Consider the following 19,103-nt stretch of genomic DNA (forward strand, 5'->3'; position numbering starts at 1 on the left):
TGTTGTCTGGGCTCAGTGGTCACTGTTTCAACAGAGATGAGCTGTCCCACCAACTTCCCAATTCTCATGGGGTACCTTTCAGTTTGAAAATCCCCTCATTCCAGGCCTTATTTTACCAGTTTCATTAGAGGCGTTGGACATGGGACCCAGGCTGAGGTTGGCAGGCGTGGGGCTTCTCTCGAGGCTGTTTTCGGACTTCCACTCCTGTCTACATCCATTTCATCTTTCTCCTGATTGCCTGTTGCCTGGGTTCCCGCCGCTTGGCTTGCTTCCTGTCCAGGGCTGACCCGTGGGTCTTCCTGCTTGAGTCTAGGGAGCAGTTTTCTTCATTACAATATGTTTAAATAAAGGTCACGTATAATGTTCCTGAAAGGCCAATGAAATCATCATCTTGTGTTTCAGAATCAAATACAGAATCACCCTTTATTTTTTAATTTACCACCTCACCCATTGCAGGCCGACTGAATCTATCCGTTAGTGCCTCCTGCTGCTGACCACTGAGCTTCTGTAACAGACGTGCCAGGCTGCCTGGTCTTTCCGTCGTGGTGCAAGCAGGAGGTTTTAGGCAAATGCTGGTTGAATGCATGGATAGAGTTACCCAGTTAACCACTGGTATAATGCCAGGTCTTAAAGAAGTAGAAAACATGTCTTTTATTAAGGGCTATTAAACATGGGTTAATAGCCATGTTAGCACCGAATAAAAAGTAGATGGAATGCAACATGGAAAGTTAGTTTTTTATTAGTTGAAAGAGACATCTAAACTGTTTGGCTCAATTCAAACACTTTGCAAGTGGATAACAAAACTCTTTCTTCAATAAACAGCAGATGATAAAAATGACTTTTAAGTCTGTGTTGGGATCCATTCATCATGAAAGACAAGATATCAGGAAGGAGATAAAGGAAAAGAGACAAATGGGTGAAGTGGACTATGATACAGAGGGAACGATGTACCCACAGACATAATTGTAGTAACAAGTACTATTTGCTAGGGCCAGGCACTTGAATTATTTTTATACCCACATACAGTATTTCTCTCAACTACCCTTATTCTCATTTTACAGATGTAGAAATTGAGGCATGGATCAGTCAGGTAACAGCCTAAGGTCACACTGCGAGTAAGCAGCCTGCGTGCATATGCATATGTACAAACACACTCAGAGACAGCAGAGCTCTTTACTTATTTAACAATAGCCTGACCAGGGGGTGGTGCAGTGGATAGAGTGTTGGACTGGGATGCGGAGGACCCAAGTTCGAGACCCCGAGGTTGCCAGCTTGAGCATGGGCTCATCTGGTTTGAGCAAAGCTCACCAGCTTGGACACAAGGTCGCTGGCTCCAAGCAAGGGGTCACTTGGTCTGCTGAAGGCCCACGGTCAAGGCACTTATGAGAAAGCAATCAATGAACAACTAAGGTCTCGCAATGAAAAACTGATGATTGATGCTTCTCATCTCTCTCCGTTCCTGTCTGTCTGTCCCTGTCTATCCCTCTCTCTGACTCTTTCTCTGTCTCTGTAAAAAACAAACAAAAACAAACAAAAAACAATAGAGTGTGGATGAAAAATAGGCTACATACTGAACCTGACAAGCTCAGGGGAGGCCTGCACAGTGGGCCTTACAAACGCAGAGGGCAAAAGTAACCACACAAGGTGCTCTGACTATAAAAATTCTTAATTAAAAGCAGGTCCTAGTGTGCAGTCCCATTCTAGTCCTGTAGGTTCCTTGACAAAGGTCAGTCTTTCCCTTTGAAATTGTCTATTGTCTTTGTGCAACTCAGATGACATACCTTTGAAATGTCAGGGTAATTTTCTTTTCTAGACCCCTCAAAGGCACAACTGCCAGCACCAGAGCACGAGACGAGACCATGTTGCTATCTTGGTGCCTACATACCGTGTCTCTGGGCTGTGAATGTTAACTGTCCAGGACCCACCAATGTAAAAGAACTAAGAGTCTGTTTTGCATTTTATGTAATTGTGGAGATTGCCCCACTCTGTTTACTCCTGCCCCCCTGCTCTGTCACCAGTGGGTTTCATGTCACCCCCTTCCATCTCTTCCTTTGATTGTAATGTATAGAATAAGTTGCAAAGCTGCCATTCTCTGGAGCATTTTCTCAAACCATTGAGATTTTGCTTTCTGGAAATTGCCATCAGTTTGGCTCAAATAAACTCTTCTAGGAATTTTTTTTAGGCTGGACTTTCATTGACAAGAAAAACTAGTTGCCTAGCTTGAGGTGATGCAGTGGATAGAGCAGCAACCTTGAATACTGAGGTCGCTGGTTCAAAACCCTGGCTTGCCCAGTCAGGGCACATACCTCAAGCAAGCAATGAACAACTAAAGTGAAGCAACTATGAGTTGGTACTTCTCACTACTCACCCCTCTTCTCTCTGTAAAATCAATACATTTAAAAAAAATCTTTAAAGAAAAAAAGAAACTAGTAACCCTAGGCACTAGATGAATCATGCCACCTGGTGCTCCAGGAGGACGAGAGAGACCGGTGCACACACGGGCACAGAGAGAATCATGGCCATGGAGTAGCGTTGTTAGCTGTGAGCTTGCAGGGCAAGGTGACCCCAGAGTTTCAAACGTATTTAGTGACCATTCTGTGAATTGGGGCTTCAATGCCAGCATGTGTGTCTCAGGCTGGAGGAAATGTAACGGAGGCTGTTTGAACCCAATGCAGTCAACTCCGCGGTCCTGATTTCCAGACAGATGGAAAGGGATTCCAGTCTGTGCTGGCTGCCACCAGTGATGGCGACTGCTCTATGGCCCCATTCGTATTAGTCCCGTCGTCTGTGAGGTTGGCCCTTATAGCTCAGGATGAGAAAAGGGAGGATTATTGGCAGATACAAACAAGACACTATTTTATTAGAGTCTGAGCTTACAGGGACATCCTGCTAGTCCACTGCTCAGTCTTTGTCTGCATCCCCATTCACTCTCAGGCCTCTTGACCAGAGCCACAGACACTCCATTCTCAGGTCCTCCTTCCTTTCTTTGTTCTGACACCCCTGTTGTCTTCCTAGATCCAGCATACATCTCATGTTTCTATCCCTCCCACTCCCCAGTACGGGGCCCCAGTGGAAGTGGCCCAGGGCTTCCTTGAGGAAGGGACCCCCCAGTGTGTTGGGGGTACCTGGGGCCTCCTTGGACCTCTCATGGCGGAAGGTAGGAGGAGACACATGTACTTGGCCTCAGGCAGGCCCCTTCATGCCTCCAGGTCTAGACGTGAACAATGGCCTGTCCTGGGGCATTTGTCATTTTGACCCTCTCTGAGGCCCTGCCTGGGTCCTGCTGTAGTCAGCCTGGTGGGGGTGGTCCCTGCTGAAATTGGCAAGCAAACTGTCTGAGCTGTCCGCATGTCTCAGGGCAAGAACAGCAAACGGTGCAAAACCAGTTCTTTTCCAAACTGGTTTGGTTTAATTTCCCCCTAGTCCTGTTGCCCCTGGGCCTGACCACTGATCTCCTCCCTCTCAGACACAGCACGATGGCCATTGGCATTGCAGTGGACCTCCTGGGCTGCACTGGCACTTTGGAGGACCGAGCAGCCACCCTCAATAGGATCATCCAGGTGGCGGTGGAACTGAAAGACTCCATGGGTGACCTCTATTCTTTCTCAGCCATCATGAAAGCCCTGGAAATGCCGCAGGTAAATTTCCGCATGCTTTGTGCAACCCTGCAGGCCTGGGTGTACTTCACCATTCTGCAAAGTGGTCTGCAAGCCTATGCTTAACAATCCAGATGATTTTAGTCAATGTCAAAAGGTAAATTAAATCTTAGCTTTAATTGGGGGCAACCAAGAGTAGTGTCCTAAGTATTTTGGCTGTTTTCTAAAACCATGGGTAATTGCTGACTGCCCACACTTCCTTTGATGTACAATCAGAATAGTCCTCCTGAAGAACAGTGTTGGTGTTCCTGAGGAAGCTATTACGATGACATGTCTGACGCAAGTGGGTTGTATAAGAAACACACTGCTTCCGTCTGAGTCACCAGGTGTGCAGGCAGTTTAGGGTGATGACTGGGAAACTGAGCCCTTTGGGGAACTTATATCTGAAAATCCCTAATGTGGTCTATCTCAAAGAATGTTCCTCAGATTACCTAAAACACCCTTTCTTATTCATAAACGCAAATTTCTGGACCCCCTGCCATATAACCCCTTAATTAAATTTCTGAAATTGGACACTTTGAATTTATCTGCTTTGATAGGCTTTGTGCAGGATGAGTGTCAAAACTGAAAATCTGTATTTGAAATCAAATGGACCTCATAGAGGAAAATGGTCTGGCGGTTTTGATTGCTCAGATCCGGCTTTCCCATTTCCATGGGCTTTCATCACAGTCCTACAAGCCCAATCTGCAAATAGTAACAGAAAACCACCCGCCATCTAGCCTGGCTCTTTCATAGCCACAGACTGTCTTGGAAATCGTATGAGGTACTCACTGAAAATCCAGCGTGGCCACTGGGGAAGACAGCTACAGTCTCATGTCCTGTAGGGCATGTTGGGAACAGTTTCCTTGTATATATTAAAGCAAGCTCACCTTAAAAACAAGATGCTGGCCTGACCAGGCTGTGGCACAGTGGATAGAGCGTTGGACTGGGACATAGAGGACCCAGGTTTGAGACCTTGAGGTCGCAGGCTTGAGCATGGGCTCGCCTGTTTGAGCGGGGGGTTGCTGGCTTGAGTGTGGGATCATAGACATGACCATATGGTTGCTAGCTTGAGACCAAAGGTTGCTGGCTTGAAGCCCAACGTCACTGGCTTGAGCCCCAGGTTGCTGGCTTGAGCAAGGGGTCACTCACTCTGCTGTAGCCCCCCTCCCGTGAAGGCACATATGAGAACACAATCAATGAACTAAGGAGCTGCAATGAAGAATTGATGCTTCTCATCTCTCTCCCTTCCTGTCTGTCTGTCCCTATCTGTCCCCCTCTCTCTCTGTCTCTTGTCAAAAAAACAAATACAAAGAAACCCAAGATGGTGAACAATTTTTAGTTCATTCACCAGAAAAATTGGGGGGGGGGTGTCAATTCCAATTATAATATAATATTCCAAGAGTTGACATCTTTAGATGCACTGGAATTTGGTACAGTTGGTATTGGAAATAAGCAATTCAGCCATATTTCATGATATACTGACTTCTGTAATATCAGGAGTGCTCAGTTTTCACTCAGATGTTTTTAATTTGCACCAGATTTATTTCCTCTTAGGCAAACCTACATATGATTTGGAGGGCTGAGCTGTGTGTGTAGCCCCCTGGCCCAGTGCTCCCTCAGAGGATGGCAAAGGGAATGTTTTGTGTGTTTTGTGGCATTACGTGGCATTTGTGGCTGTTCATGACATCAAACTCAGCGGTGAGGGACTTGCCCCAGAGCACACTAGCATGTTTGTAAGCAGCTCCCTCCCCTCCGGTGGCCTCTTAGGCTTCCTCTGGAGCACCTCTGCAAGGACACATGCAGCCCTCTGGCTAGTCAGGCCCAGCAGGGAGTCAGGGCACTGCGCAGGGAGGGGAGTGGGAGGCCAGGGAGAACCCGAGGAGGAGTCGTGTTGTTTCTGTGTGTCACCATCCAAACCTGCCCTATACTACAGCCACATGCGCCACTTTCTCTTCTCAGCTTCAGTGTCAAGAGCATCTGGGATATGGGCTTCGCTGAGAGACAAGGGCGTCTTTGAGGGCCAAGGAAGAGAAGGGGAATGTGAGGAGAGAGGGCGCCATGGTGGGTGGCCAGGGGAAGACCAGCCCACATCCTCTCCTTCCCAGCAAGTCCGCTGGTGCCAAGCCCTTCTCCCCTTGCACTTGGAACACACAGGAGCTCTAGAGGCCAATGAGTTGGGTCGCAGCCCTGCCATTGCCCCGCTCTGAAACCTTGAGCAAGTTACCTAATCTCTTCTGTTTTCTGATCTGTAAAATGAGGCGAACTACCTGCTTTGTAGGGTATACTGAGGATTAAATGAAATTCCTCAAATACCCGAGTTGGCTCTCATTCCCTAAATATCAGTTCCCTTCCTCGTTTCATGTAGAAAACTCCAAACACTTAGGCTTGCTGGTGGGGGACCATTTACTGTAGGGCAGTCAGTGGCCTGTGTTGGTGTTGACCACATTATGCCAAAAGAAATGTAAAGGAATGAGGAGTGGCATCATATGGCCAGGGCAATCTTCCATGTGTCCCAGATTTACTTCTTATGAGTACCATCAAAATGCTGTACCTCACATTCCTTCCTCTGCTCATCTGTATAACCTCTATGGAAGACAGCTGGCAACTCCTTTCCAAACTTAAAATACACGTACTCTTTGACCCAGTAGTTTCACTTCTGCAAATTTATCCTCCAAATATTTTTACACATTAAATCTTCATAAGGTAATTTTGTAATAGAAAAACATGTTGAAAACCCTTATCTATAAGACACTGATTAAACTGTGGTTTATCCACCAAATGGGACATTATGCAGAAGTTTAACAGAATAAGGCTATTCTATATGTACTTATATGAAATGATTTCCAAGCAAGGAAAAAACAAAACATGTAGCATGACATACATTTATTTTTCAAGTGGGGTGAATACACACACACACACACACACCCCATTTGAGAGGTGTTATTTCTGGGTGGACCATTAAATTAGCAATGCAGACTAAGGGGGGTAAACTTTTCCCTATATATTCCTTTCAACCGCTTTGACTTTTTTTACCATGTGCATCTATCATCTATTCCAAAACTTAAGCAAAAAGGTTATTTTTAAAAAGGTCCTTTTCCCAAATGATGATCCCTTTCTTTCTTCCAGATTACAAGGTTAGAAAAAACGTGGACCGCCCTGCGGCACCAGTATACCCAAACTGCCATCCTCTATGAGAAACAGCTGAAGCCATTCAGCAAAACCCTGCACGAGGGCAAAGGTGAGCGCAGGGTTGGCGAGGCAGGCCTGGTGGCCAGCCCATTACTGTCTCTAAGGCCAGTAGGTTGTCTCTGTTCTGGTCTGATTGAAGCCCTTGGTAGCGCACAGTGGGAGACTTGAACTTACCTGTAGGACGGTTGCTGCATCAGTCAGGGTTTTTATCAGATGCAGCATGGCATGTAGGTCTGCAATTGCTATAAAAGACACAGGCTGGCCCTGGCTGGTTGGCTCAGTGGTACAGTGTCAGCCTGGCGTGCAGGAGTCCCGGGTTCAATTCCCGGCCAGGGTGCACAGGAGAAGTGCTCATCTGCTTCTCCACCCTTCCCCCTCTCCTTCCTCTCTGTCTCTTCCCTTCCCACAGCCGAGGCTCCATTGGAGAAAAGTTGGCCTGGGCACTGAGGATGGCTCCATGGCCTCTGCCTTGGGTGCTAGAATGGCTCTGGTCGCAATGGAGCAACACCCCAGATGGGCAGAGCATCGCCCCCTGGTGGGCATGCTGGGTGGATCCCGGTCAGGCGCATGAGGGAGTCTGTCTGACTGACTCCCTGTTTCCAGCTTCGTAAAAATGCAAAAAAAAAAAAAAAAAAAAAAAGACACAGGCTACCAGTCATGTTATTCTGTCTTTAATTTTTTTTTATAAATAAGGTATAATCGATATATTATTTCAGGTGTAATGATCTGATATTTGTATAATGCAAAATGATCACCATGGCAAGTAGTTAGCATCCATCACCATACAGTTACCAAAAAGAATTTTTTGTGATGAGAACTTTCAAGATCTACCCTCCTAGCTTTTAAATATGCCATCCCGTAATACTTATAGTCACCTTGCTGTATATTGCATTCCATGACTTACTCATTTTATAACTGGAAATGTGTGCCTTTGACCCCCTTCACCCACTGCATCCACCCTCCACCTCAGGCAACTACCAAACTGTTCTCTGTATCCATGAGCTCAGGGCTTTGAGAGTTTGTTTTTCTGGATTCCAAATATAAGTGAGAGCATATGTGACTGTCTGACCTACTTCACTTAGTATAATGCCCTCAAAGTCCATACATGTCACAAGCAGCCAGATATCATTCTTTCTTATGGTTAATAATATTCCCTTGTGTGTGTATACCTCACATTCTTCACCCGTTCATCTAGTGATAGACACTTAGGTTGTTTCCATGTTGGCTATTGCAAACAGTGCTGCAGCAAACTGTGCATACAGATTTTTGGAGCTAATATTTTTGTTTCTTTGGATAAATACCCAGAAGTAGAATTTCTGGATAATATGGCTGTTCTATCTTTGATTTTTTGAGGAAACTCTCACATACTATTTTTCCACGGTGGCTGCACCAATTTGCATTCCTACCAACAGTACAAAAGGTTCCCTTTTCTCCACTTCCTTACCAACACATTTCTTTTTTTTACAATAGCCATTCCAACAAGTATGAAGTGGTATCTCTTGTGGTTTTAACTGGACTTTCCCTGATGATTAATGATTTTGAGCATCTATTCATGTATGATTTGATCAGTCTTTTTCTTGGAAAAATGTCTGTTCGGGTCCTCTGCTCACATTTTAATCAGATTGGTTTATTTCCCCCTATTGAGTTCTGTGTATTCTTTATACACAGGGGTGGGTGGGTAAAAGTAGGCTTACAGTTGTGAATATGTGAAACACAGAGTTTATTCTTGTATTTGTTATTGTATTATTTTTCATATGAACAACAGTAAACCTACTTTGTCTACGCCTGTATTTTGGATATTAATCCTTTATCAGATATGATTTGCAAATATTTCCTCATTCTGTAGATTTTTTTCATTTTGTCGATGGTCTCCTTTGCTGTGCAGACATTTTTAATCTGATGTAGTCCCACTTGTTAATTTTTGATTTTGTTGCCTTTGCTTTTGGTATCAGGTCCAAAAAAATCATCACCAAGACCAATGTCAAGGATTTTTTGTGTGTGTGTGGTGACAAGAGATAGAGTCAGAGAGTGGGACAGATAGGGCCAGACAGACAGGAAGGGAGAGAGATGAGAAGCATCAATTCTTCATTGCAGCACCTTAGTTGTTCATTGATTGCTTTCTCATATGTGCCTTGACCAGGGGACTACAGCAGACCCAGTGACCCCTTGCTGGAGCCAGCAAACTTGGGCTCAAGCTGGCAAGCCTTGCTCAAGCCAGATGAGCCCGCGCTCAAACTGGTGACCTCGGGGTCTTGAACCTGGGTCCTCCTCGTCCCAGTCCGACCCTCTATCCACTGTGCCACCTCCTGGTCAGATTAGATCAGCGGTCCTCAACCTGTGGGTCGCAACCCCAGCGGGGTCGCCTAAAGCCATCAGAAAATACATAATGCATATCAGGTATTTACATTCCGAATCATAACTGTAGCAAAATTACAGTTATGAAGTAGCCACCAAAATTATTTTTTGGTTTGGGGTCAGTGCAACATGAGGAACTGTATTGTCGGGTAACGGGTCACGGCATTATGAGAACCACTGGGCTAGACCAATGTCAAGGAACTTTTACTGCCTGTGTTTCCTTCTAGATTTAGGTCTTACATTTAAGTCTTTAATCCATTTTTAAAGACTTGTGTATGGTATAATACAGTGGTCAAGTTTTCCCAACACCACTTATTGAAGACTTATCCTTTCCCTATTGTATGAATATTGGCTCTTTTGCTGTAAATTAATTGGCTATCTCTGAGTGGATAGCCATTCTCTATATCAGTGGTTCTCAAAGTGTGCACCAGGGTGCACTGGTGTGCCCTAGAAGATTTCCAGGTGCGCCCTATGGTATTCCAGAGAAATATGTGCCTGTTGGGGACTAAAAAACCAACAGAGTTTTTGGAGTTTAGATTTTTGAAGGATAGGTGTGGGGAATTGGCTGTAAGCTGACAGTCTGCCCAACCACCCACCTCACTTGCCTGATTAGGTTGCAAAAGACTGTTAAGCTGTGGTGCTGGATTGTTTACACTACACCCCATGTTCCCTGGAAAGACTGGAGGCAAGTTTCTTCTATCCTTTGTTTGGTGTAAAGTTAAGATGATATGTATGGTTGGGGTTTTCTGCACTCAACACAATTAAGAGTAAAAAGAGGAATTCTTCAATGTATTGATGAGGAAATGAGAGTTTGCCTTTCAGATACATGCCCAAACATTGAAGAAATCTCTAGGACACACCAGGCTCATGTTTCTCATAAAAACAAGAATGAAAAAACTTAACACATTTGTGCTGGGACCTGCCAAATTTACTAAATCTTACTAAGAATGTATCTCTCTCTATAAAAAGATAACCTTTTTGTTGTTTATTTTTTAACCCCTATTTTTTACAAATTCTAAAAAGCATAACTCAAAAATGTAACATAAAAATGTTTTTTAATGTCAGAATAAATTTAATTTTGTTGTATTTATTTCATTTAATTACCATAAAAGCACACTTGGACTTTTTTTTTTTTAGTTTTTTTTTGTTTTTTTTTTTGTATTTTTCTGAAGTTGGAAATGGGGAGGCAGACAGATGATCCACCTGGCACACCCACCAGGGGGTGATGCTCTGTTGCAACCAGAGCCATCCTAGCACCTGAGGCAGAGGCCATGGAGCCATCCTCAGTGCCTGGGCCAACTTTGCTCCAACGGAGCCTTGGTTGCAGGAGGGGAAGAGAGAGACAGAGGAAGGAGAGGGGGAGGGGTGGAGAAGCAGATGGGCGCTTCTCCTGTGTGCCCTGGCCGGAAATCGAACTCGGGACTCCTGAACGCCAGGCCGACGCTCTACCACTGAGCCAACCGGCCAGGGCTTTTTTTCTTTAATATTTGACTTAATTATTATAACATATTTTTCAGAAATGTGTATATAATGTGCCTACAATTATTTGTAGGATTTTAAATGCGTCCCGACTTCAAAAAGTTTGAGAACCACTGCTCTATATGTTTGTTTTTATGCCACTACCATATTGTTTTCCTTACTAGAGCTTTGGAATGCAGTTTGAAATCAGGTAGCATGATCCTTCCACCTTTCTTCTTCTTTCTTGATTGCTCTGGGCAGCTCCATGGAGAATGCCTGCACTTTTCCGCTCCCCCATCTCTCCCCTGGGGCATTCACCTTCGCTCCTCCACCTCCTCCATGCTCCAAGGTCCCTTCTTTTGCTGTAATTTGTTTCCTGAGCCCATTTCTTCTACAGCTCGCTTCTTCTACCTCTGTGACTTTCTAAACAAACTTTCTAATTTAAAAAAAGAAAAATCGCTTCTGCTATTTGGTGTATTCTGTGGTTCCATACACATTTTAGAATTGTTTGTTCTACTGCTGTGAAAAGAGGCATTTTGTAAGGATTGTATTGAATCTGTACTTTGCTTTGGGTAATAGACATTTTAGCAATATTATGTCTATGAGCACATGATCCCTGTAAGAGCCCTTTCTCAGATCATGATAGCCTTGTCAGTCTCAAGGACTTGAGCCCATTGTTTTGTGTTTGTTTGTTTTTTGTTGTTGTTGTTGTTTTAGAGGGAGAGAGCAGAGAGAGAGGGATAGATAGGGAGGCATAGATAGGGGCGGACAGACAGACAGGAATGGAAAGAGATGAGAAGCATCAATCATCAGTTTTTCGTTGTGGCACCTTAGTTGTTCATTGATTGCTTTCTCATATGTGCCTTGACCGCGGGCCTTCAGCAGACCGAGTAACCTGTTGCTCAAGCCAGCAACCTTGGGTCCAAGCTGGTGAGCTTTGCTCAAACCAGATGAGCCCGTGCTCAAGCTGGCAACCTCGGGGTCTTGAACCTGGGTCCTCCGCATCCCAGTCTGACGCTCTATCCACTGCACCACTGCCTGGTCAGGCAAGCCCATTGGTTTTTAATGCTAGATGTTTGGGGGCTTCCATTTGGGGGGTCTTAGAAGTTGAGGTACCCAATGTGGGATACAAACCCATTGCACCTCAGGTAGAAGCTCCAGGTTTTGAGCTCCCTGCAGACAGTAGGTCACTGCATGAGGCTTAGGGTTTATGGAAGATTGTGTCCCAGTCTTCTATGTGGACCTCTCATTGGCCTGATTTGTAAGAGTTGCGCAAACAGCTTTTAGGTTTTTTCAGAGAAAGCTGCTCTATATTTAGCTGCAGATCTGATGCGTCCATGGGAGGAGGTGGGCCTAGGAGTCTCCTACATCATCATATTAAACCAGAATTCTCTGTGCTTAACTTTGAAAAAAAAATTATAGGAAACACTTTACCCCTTGCTTTTCAGAGTCCACATGTGTTCTCCCAAACAATATTTCAGTCCCACTGCTGATGCCTTTTGTGACGTTAATGGAACGACAGGCTGTCACTTTTGAAGGAACTGACATGTGGGAAAAATACGATGAAAGCTGTGAGATTACAATGAACCATTTGTCAACAGCCCGACTCATGGCAGAGGCTGCAGACAGTTACCGGGTAAATGCCGAGAAGATCCTGGAAGGTGAGAGCTGTTCTTTGTGACTGCTATCTACATGTATGGTCATTAGAAGCAATAAAAGAGCCTCGACACTGTCAATTAGAAAAAGACCAAGTAGGAAAGAATGAGCCATGGGAATTCTGTTTCCTATATGGTTGATCATTACTTCCTCTTAATTCCTAAATGACTTTAAGGATCCTGTTTCTCTCTCCTCCTTGTATTCTGTTGGGTCATTGGTATAGCGTAAACAGAGAGAAAAGGTCAAGACAGAATTGGTCAGCTTGCCTGCTAACAGTGCCTCTAATAATTCTATTAGAAAACATGATGGGCCAACATGAAGACCTTGAGTTTTGACCTCATTTATCAGCACGCCTGTTTCTTCTCAGTCACACTGAGAAGTGAGCTCCCCTGATGTTAGCATCAAAGGGTCCAACACAAGCAAAGGCACCTAAAGAGCTTAGGGAAAAGTATAAAACACAAGTACTGGGTTTGGCTTGGAGTTCATCATGTCTTAAGGAATGGCCACCCAGGCTGGAGAAGGAAGTGGATATAGGCGGGAAGGCCTTTCATGTAGGACTATGGCTGAGGAAGAGTCAGTGAAAGGTTTTAAACACGGAGGATGTCATTACCTGGTCAGATTTATGTTTTAAATCTGGCATCTATGTGGAGGAAGGCTGGAGGGTTGAGGGCTTATAAGCAAAAAGACCATTTAGGAAGCAAATGCAAGAACAAGGGCTTTACTAAGGGCTTATCAGGGATGACTATTTTCTCTTCCTCACTATAATTTTTTAAATTCTTCAAGGGCCTGGTGTTTGATACACAAGAACTATATGGGGTGGGACAGGCCTATTATTTCACCCTAAAACAAAGCTGTTTAGAACCAGAATTTAAGACGAAACAATTTGCACTGTGTCTGCTGTAAAGTGTAAGCATATTTATGTTTCATTTTTACTCCTCAGATGGTTCCCCAAGGGTAGAGTGTAGAACTCAAAACAATAAAAATACACAATTCACCAGCTATTAGAGTACCTGCTTATTCAAAGTCAGCAAATAAATGTATTACATTGGATGTTGCCTAAGCCAAAAGTGTGCTTTAAGCCAGTGCACTGGTGCTGGTCCATGAAAGAATTAACCACCCTAATGTTATATAAACCACCCTAATTATATAAATCTTCATACAACATCAGGGTGGTTAACTCTTGAGACTGGGATGAAATTTCTGGCAGGACTGGCCCCAGTCTGTGGACTGGTGGTTGAAAACCACTGCTTTAAGCTGTTCTACAGCCAATTACTTTTATAGAGCTAGTTCCCATTGCTAGAAGTGACTGTGAACCCAGTAAAGGTAGAGATTTGTTCACCATCATATCCCTGCACCCAGCCCAGGGTGGGGGCTCAAAGAATATTAACTGAATTAATGGATGTTGCCATTGGCCTCTGGTTGGTTATACAGTGGTCCCTCATCTGTCGCGGGGGTTAGGTTCCAGAGCCCCCCCCCCCCCGTGACAGGCAAAAATCCGCGAAGTAGCGACTTTATATTTATTTTATTATTTATATATATATTTGAAGGCTTTATAAACTCTCCCCACACTCTTATAAACCTTCCCCACACTGTTACTAACATTTTCCACACTTATTTTGCTTATTTTACTGCAAAAACAATTAAAATAATATATAAAATACCTATACACTGCAAAATCTCGCGATATAGTGAAAAATCCACAGTACAAAATTAGATATATACAATTTAAAAATCCATGATACAGTGAGACCGCAAAAAGTGAACCACACTATGGCGAGGGACAACTGTATGTCAAAGATAATCTGGCATCACAGGGAAGGATGGACCGAAAGCCTATTATCTTCTCAGCTACCAAGGTCCTGTGATCTAGATGGTGGGAGCATATTTAATGACAACTCAGACAACAATCAAGGATGAGAACTATATGCTTGTATGAATTTGGCGAGATGTTCCCCCCTCACTGACAAAATGGACTGAGCATCCTTGGCCTTAAGAAGACCAGATCATGCTCTTTTGTAGAAGACAAGAGAGAATTGAGAAACAGACCCACACATATGGTTGTCAATTGATCTTTTTAAATCGTTTTTTTTTTTCCTTTTGTCAATTGATTTTTGAGAAAAGTATCAGGGCACTTCATTACATAAAATATAGTCTTTCAGCAAATGGTGCTTAACTGTTGAGTATTATAAGCAAAAAAATCTTAATCTTGACCTCATACCATACACAGTAATTAATCTAAAATGGATCATAGAACCAAATTATGAGTATAGTGAAAGTAAGTCAAAAGCTCCTATAAAAAAATGTAAGAGAAGCCTGACCAGGTGGTGGCGCAGTGGATAGAGCGTCAGACTGGGATGCGGAGGACCCAGGTTCGAGACCCTGAGGTCACCAGCTTGGACCCAAGGTCGCTGGCTTGAGCAAGGGGTCACTCGGTCTGCTGAAGGCCCGCAGTCAAGGCACATATGAGAAAGCAATCAATGAACAACTAAGGTGTCCAACAAGAAACTGATAATTGATGCTTCTCATCTCTCTCTGTTCCTGTCTGTCTGTCCCTATCTATCCCCCCCCTCTCTGTCCCTGTAAAAAAAAAAGAAAAAAAATGTAAGAGAAATTTGCTGTGCCCTTGTGTTAGGCAAAGATTTTTTAGGACACAAGCATGAACCATAACAGAGAACATTGATAAATCAAGTTAAAATTTTGCTCTTCAAATACATTGTTATAAAAGTGAAAATGCAACCCACAGATTAGAAGAAAATATTTATCAAACTTACAAGGTAGATCAAAAGTAGGTTTATAGTTGTTTGTATAAAAAATAATAAATAGCAGTATAAGTATAAACTCTGTTCCATGTACTCACAACTGTAAACCTACTTCTGCCCCTCTCTGTATATCGATAAAGGACTTAGATCTAGAATATATAAAGAAATCCTAGAACTCAATAAAGGGACAAACAAGAGCTGAATAGACACTACACCGGAGAAGATATAGGAATGACAACTACATGGAGAGATGCTCAAAGCATTAGTCATCAGGGAAATGTAAATTTAAGCCACAGTGAGATACCACCACACACTATCTAGAATGACAATACTAAAAGTTAGCAGCATGTGGAGAAAATGGTATCTTTATATGTTACTGATGAGAATATAAATTGGCAGAGCCATTTTGGAAAAGAGTTTGACAGTTTTCTTTTTTTCAAGATAATTCAATTTGATTTTTACTTATCATTATCATTAGATTTTGCCTGTGAATACTAATGTTCTTAGCCATTAATTTTCTATCAAGATTTTTTCATATACTAAGTATTGACCCTTTGAGGGACAGCAGAATGTCCCTCCCCCAGTAACCACTTGACTTTTATCCATGTCCATGAGTCTCAGTGTCTTAAGAATAAACATGTATTTATCATATGACCTAGTAATTTCACTCCTAGAGAAATGAAAACATTATATCCACACAAAGACTTAGGCATAAATGTTTGTAACATTATTAATACTCAGAAATTGGAAACAATCCATGTGTCCAGTTGTTGGTGGATGAATGTACAAAATGTCATGTCCATATAACCAAATACTACTCAGCAATAAAAAGGAATCAGTAATAACAACAATGTGGAATTATCTCAGAAACACCATACTAAGTGAAAGAGGCCAGACACAAAAAAGTACATATTATGTAAGTCCACCTATATCAAATTCCTAGAAAAGGCAGAACTACAGCAATAAAAAGCAGAGTAGTGGTTGTGGGGTAGAAACAGGATTGACTGCAAAGGGATGCTAGTGAACTTTCTAGGATGATGAAAGTGTTCTAAAACTGGTGGTGAGGGTTGTGCAACTCTAAATTTACTATTATAAATCAAACTGTGCAGCTAAACTGGAGGACTCTTGGCATGCAAATGATACCATCAATAAAGCTGTAAAAAACCCTGCAAGGTACTTTGAACACTCCTTCTCCCAGCACTACAACCCAGTGACTTGTGCACCCAGATTTGCTGCTGTCGTGTCTCAGTGTGCTTGTTATTCTTCCTCTGAGGGCGCAGGTCCTGCAGGGGGGGACTCCCCCTCCCATGCACACAGCAGACCCTGTATTTTTCCTTGGGGGATTTTTTTCAAGTTCTAGGAGATAAAGTTCATTTTGATCCTACTTGGCACATGTTTAGTCTACTGCCAACACTGTTTTAGGGAAAACTGAAAAAACTTTGTTTTCTTTTGTCTTCTTTATATTAGGTTTTCAACCAGATGAAGAAATGAGTGAAATCTTCAGGACTGAATTCCAAATGCGATTGCTATGGGGCAGCAAAGGTGCACAAGTTAATCAGACAGAGAGATACGAGAAGTTCAGCCAGATTTTAACTGCTCTCTCCCGTAAACTGGAGCCTCCCCCTGCGAAGCAAGCAGAGCTTTGACAGCTTGAAGCTTGGTAGTGCTTCAAGCTTCTCCAGTTTATTCTTTGGAAAAGCTTATCATTTGAAAAAGTAATAATGTGCAAATCTGACAATATACAAGCTTTTAGTATCCACAGGATATTAAACATGTGAATTGCACAGAGCACACTTATTTATGAATTGTTTAAAATTACTACTGATTTTTAAGTGAATAATTTATTATTAAGGTAACTATTGTCAATGTTGACCAGCAAATTTAAGAGAAGCCCTAGCTATGTTGACTGGTTGCTTTCTATTACCGAGGTATTTAACCATATTAGTTTTAATTCCATGTCAGAAAAGTGTAAATAGGAAAGAATTTAAAAGCATGAAACATTTCAGAAGGTATCAGTTGTATGATATTCTTTAAATATGAAAAATTGTAGTTATACAAAAATATATCTTTTTGTGACACAATTGTATCCAGACTTTTCAATGTTAAACAACTATCATGGTATAATTCTACCTCCTACCTTTCTGGGTCACCCTCTCCTAGCCACTATAGTAAACAAAATTTAATGATACTAGAGTGGAAAACTTACTGTTTCTGGCTTAGGAGGCAGAGTGCATGAATAGTGACACAAAGTAGAGCTGGCTCCACAAGACCTAGGTGTAAATTCAAGCAGTGGTGCTCGCAAGCAGTGGTGCTCGCAAGCAGTGGGTCTGCAGATAAGGAACCTCGTCAAGTCCCACAAGTAACACAGCACCTGGTTCGAAGCGAGCACCCAGATGCTAGTATATTTCATGCCATCACTTCACCTACTTCAAAATAATCGACCGTTATTTTTTCCTCTAGCCCATTAGTATGTTTTCTCAGTTTTTGACTTCCCCAAAGGGATACTTTCTAGTTTATCAGTATCCCTCTTAATTTATTTTCTATTGTAGAAAATTTAGAATATAAGATTTTAAAATAAACTTACATCACTCTGCTACCAGCTGTCAAACACCAATTTGCTTTTTCTTCCTATCTTCTAAATAATTTTGGGACTACACTCAATAGTTTTATATCCAACTTTGCTCACACAAGTTAGTCTATTTTAAAACTCTGCTCAAGCTCAGGGGCTAGGAGGTGGGGGTGTGGCAAACACACAGAGAGAAAGAGTTGTGGTTCCGGGGTGAGAGGGCTGGAGGGACAACCACCATTGTCTCGGTGTCAAGCCGTCCACGCAGCTGAACCTGATTCTGCATTAGCCCGGGGGCTCCATTAACTCCACTCTGATACTCTGAGACCCTGCCTCACCCAACTCACGTCCTGCCCAAGGACCTTTCAGCAGCTGAGACTTCCAGGCAGCCAGCAGGCAGGGGCAGGTCTCTGGGTGCCTTAGGCTGTTTTGCTGACCTGCCCCAGGTCCAGTACTGATGGCACTCACCTCATTTTGCCATGTGGCTCCTCCCACACACATTCAGGCCAAAAACAGACAGCTATCAACTGCAGATCACCTTCTAGCTCCTAACAGGTATCCTTGAGCTGGTCATAGGCAGCATCTGACATTGATTTGCACCAGTCCCTCCCAAGAGGCCCCAGAACCAACACACCTAGTGGCCAGTTTCAGACCACAACAGAACACCACCCAGTTAGCTCCATAAACAGCACCCCCAAAAGGAGGTCTTGCTAGGCAGCAGGCCCCACGGGGATGAATCCCCTCACTGGGTTCAGCTCCTATACAGCATCTCATATTCTGTGGTTGTGGCCAATACAACCAGCCAGCCCGAGTCCTCTCACTGATGCGCCAGCAGCAATCAAGGCTCAACTACAACAGAACACACAAGCCACAGAAGGGACACCCCTTGAGTACCCAGATCAGGTGATCAATGAGACTAAGGCTATGGTCCCCACAGGACACTTAACTACATAAGGCCACCCTGCCAACACTGGGAAACAGCAGATCTAACTATTACATAAAAATAAACATAGAAACGCAACCAAAATGGGGAGACAAAGAAATAAGCCCCAAATAAAGTAACAGAACAAATTTCTAGAAAAATGTTAAATGGAATGGAAGCAAGAAATCTGCCAGATACAGAGTTCAAAACACTGGTTATAAGGAACTTAATGAAAACCTCAATAATAAGATAGCATAAAAATGACACAGAAATCATAAAAAAGAATCAGTCCAAAATTAATGCAATAATAAATGAATTCACTAGCCTGACCCTGTGGTGGCGCAGTGGATAAAGCGTCGACCTGGAAATGCTGAGGTCACCAGTTCAAAACCCTGGGCTTGTCTGGTCAAGGCACATATGGGAGTTGATGCTTCCTGCTCCTCCCTCCCTTCTCTCTCTCTCCTCTCTAAAATGAATTTTTAAAAAAGTTAATTGAAATGAATACACCAGAAGGAAATCAGTATCAGATTAGATGAAGCAGAGGATCAAATCAGCTAGTT

At 43.1% G+C, this 19,103-nt stretch overlaps 1 protein-coding gene across 5 annotated transcripts in view; it reads left to right on the forward strand.

Moving 5' to 3' along the window:
- BCAR3 (BCAR3 adaptor protein, NSP family member) overlaps positions 1–17,485 on the forward strand; it is a 125,421-nt gene extending 107,936 nt beyond the window's left edge. For 4 of the 5 annotated variants that reach the window (XM_066376749.1, XM_066376750.1, XM_066376752.1 and 1 more), the window contains 4 exons: positions 3,467–3,638; positions 6,765–6,876; positions 12,089–12,301; positions 16,523–17,485. In XM_066376749.1, the coding sequence (XP_066232846.1) occupies positions 3,467–3,638; positions 6,765–6,876; positions 12,089–12,301; positions 16,523–16,701 (676 nt within the window). In that variant the 3' untranslated portion in view covers positions 16,702–17,485. The remainder of the gene's footprint in view (positions 1–3,466; positions 3,639–6,764; positions 6,877–12,088; positions 12,302–16,522) is intronic. The other variant, XM_066376751.1, reaches the window with a different exon arrangement.
- The last annotated feature ends 1,618 nt before the right edge of the window (positions 17,486–19,103 follow it).

This window comes from Saccopteryx leptura, chromosome 3, assembly GCF_036850995.1.
Source record: "Saccopteryx leptura isolate mSacLep1 chromosome 3, mSacLep1_pri_phased_curated, whole genome shotgun sequence".
Classification (NCBI taxonomy): domain Eukaryota; kingdom Metazoa; phylum Chordata; class Mammalia; order Chiroptera; family Emballonuridae; genus Saccopteryx; species Saccopteryx leptura.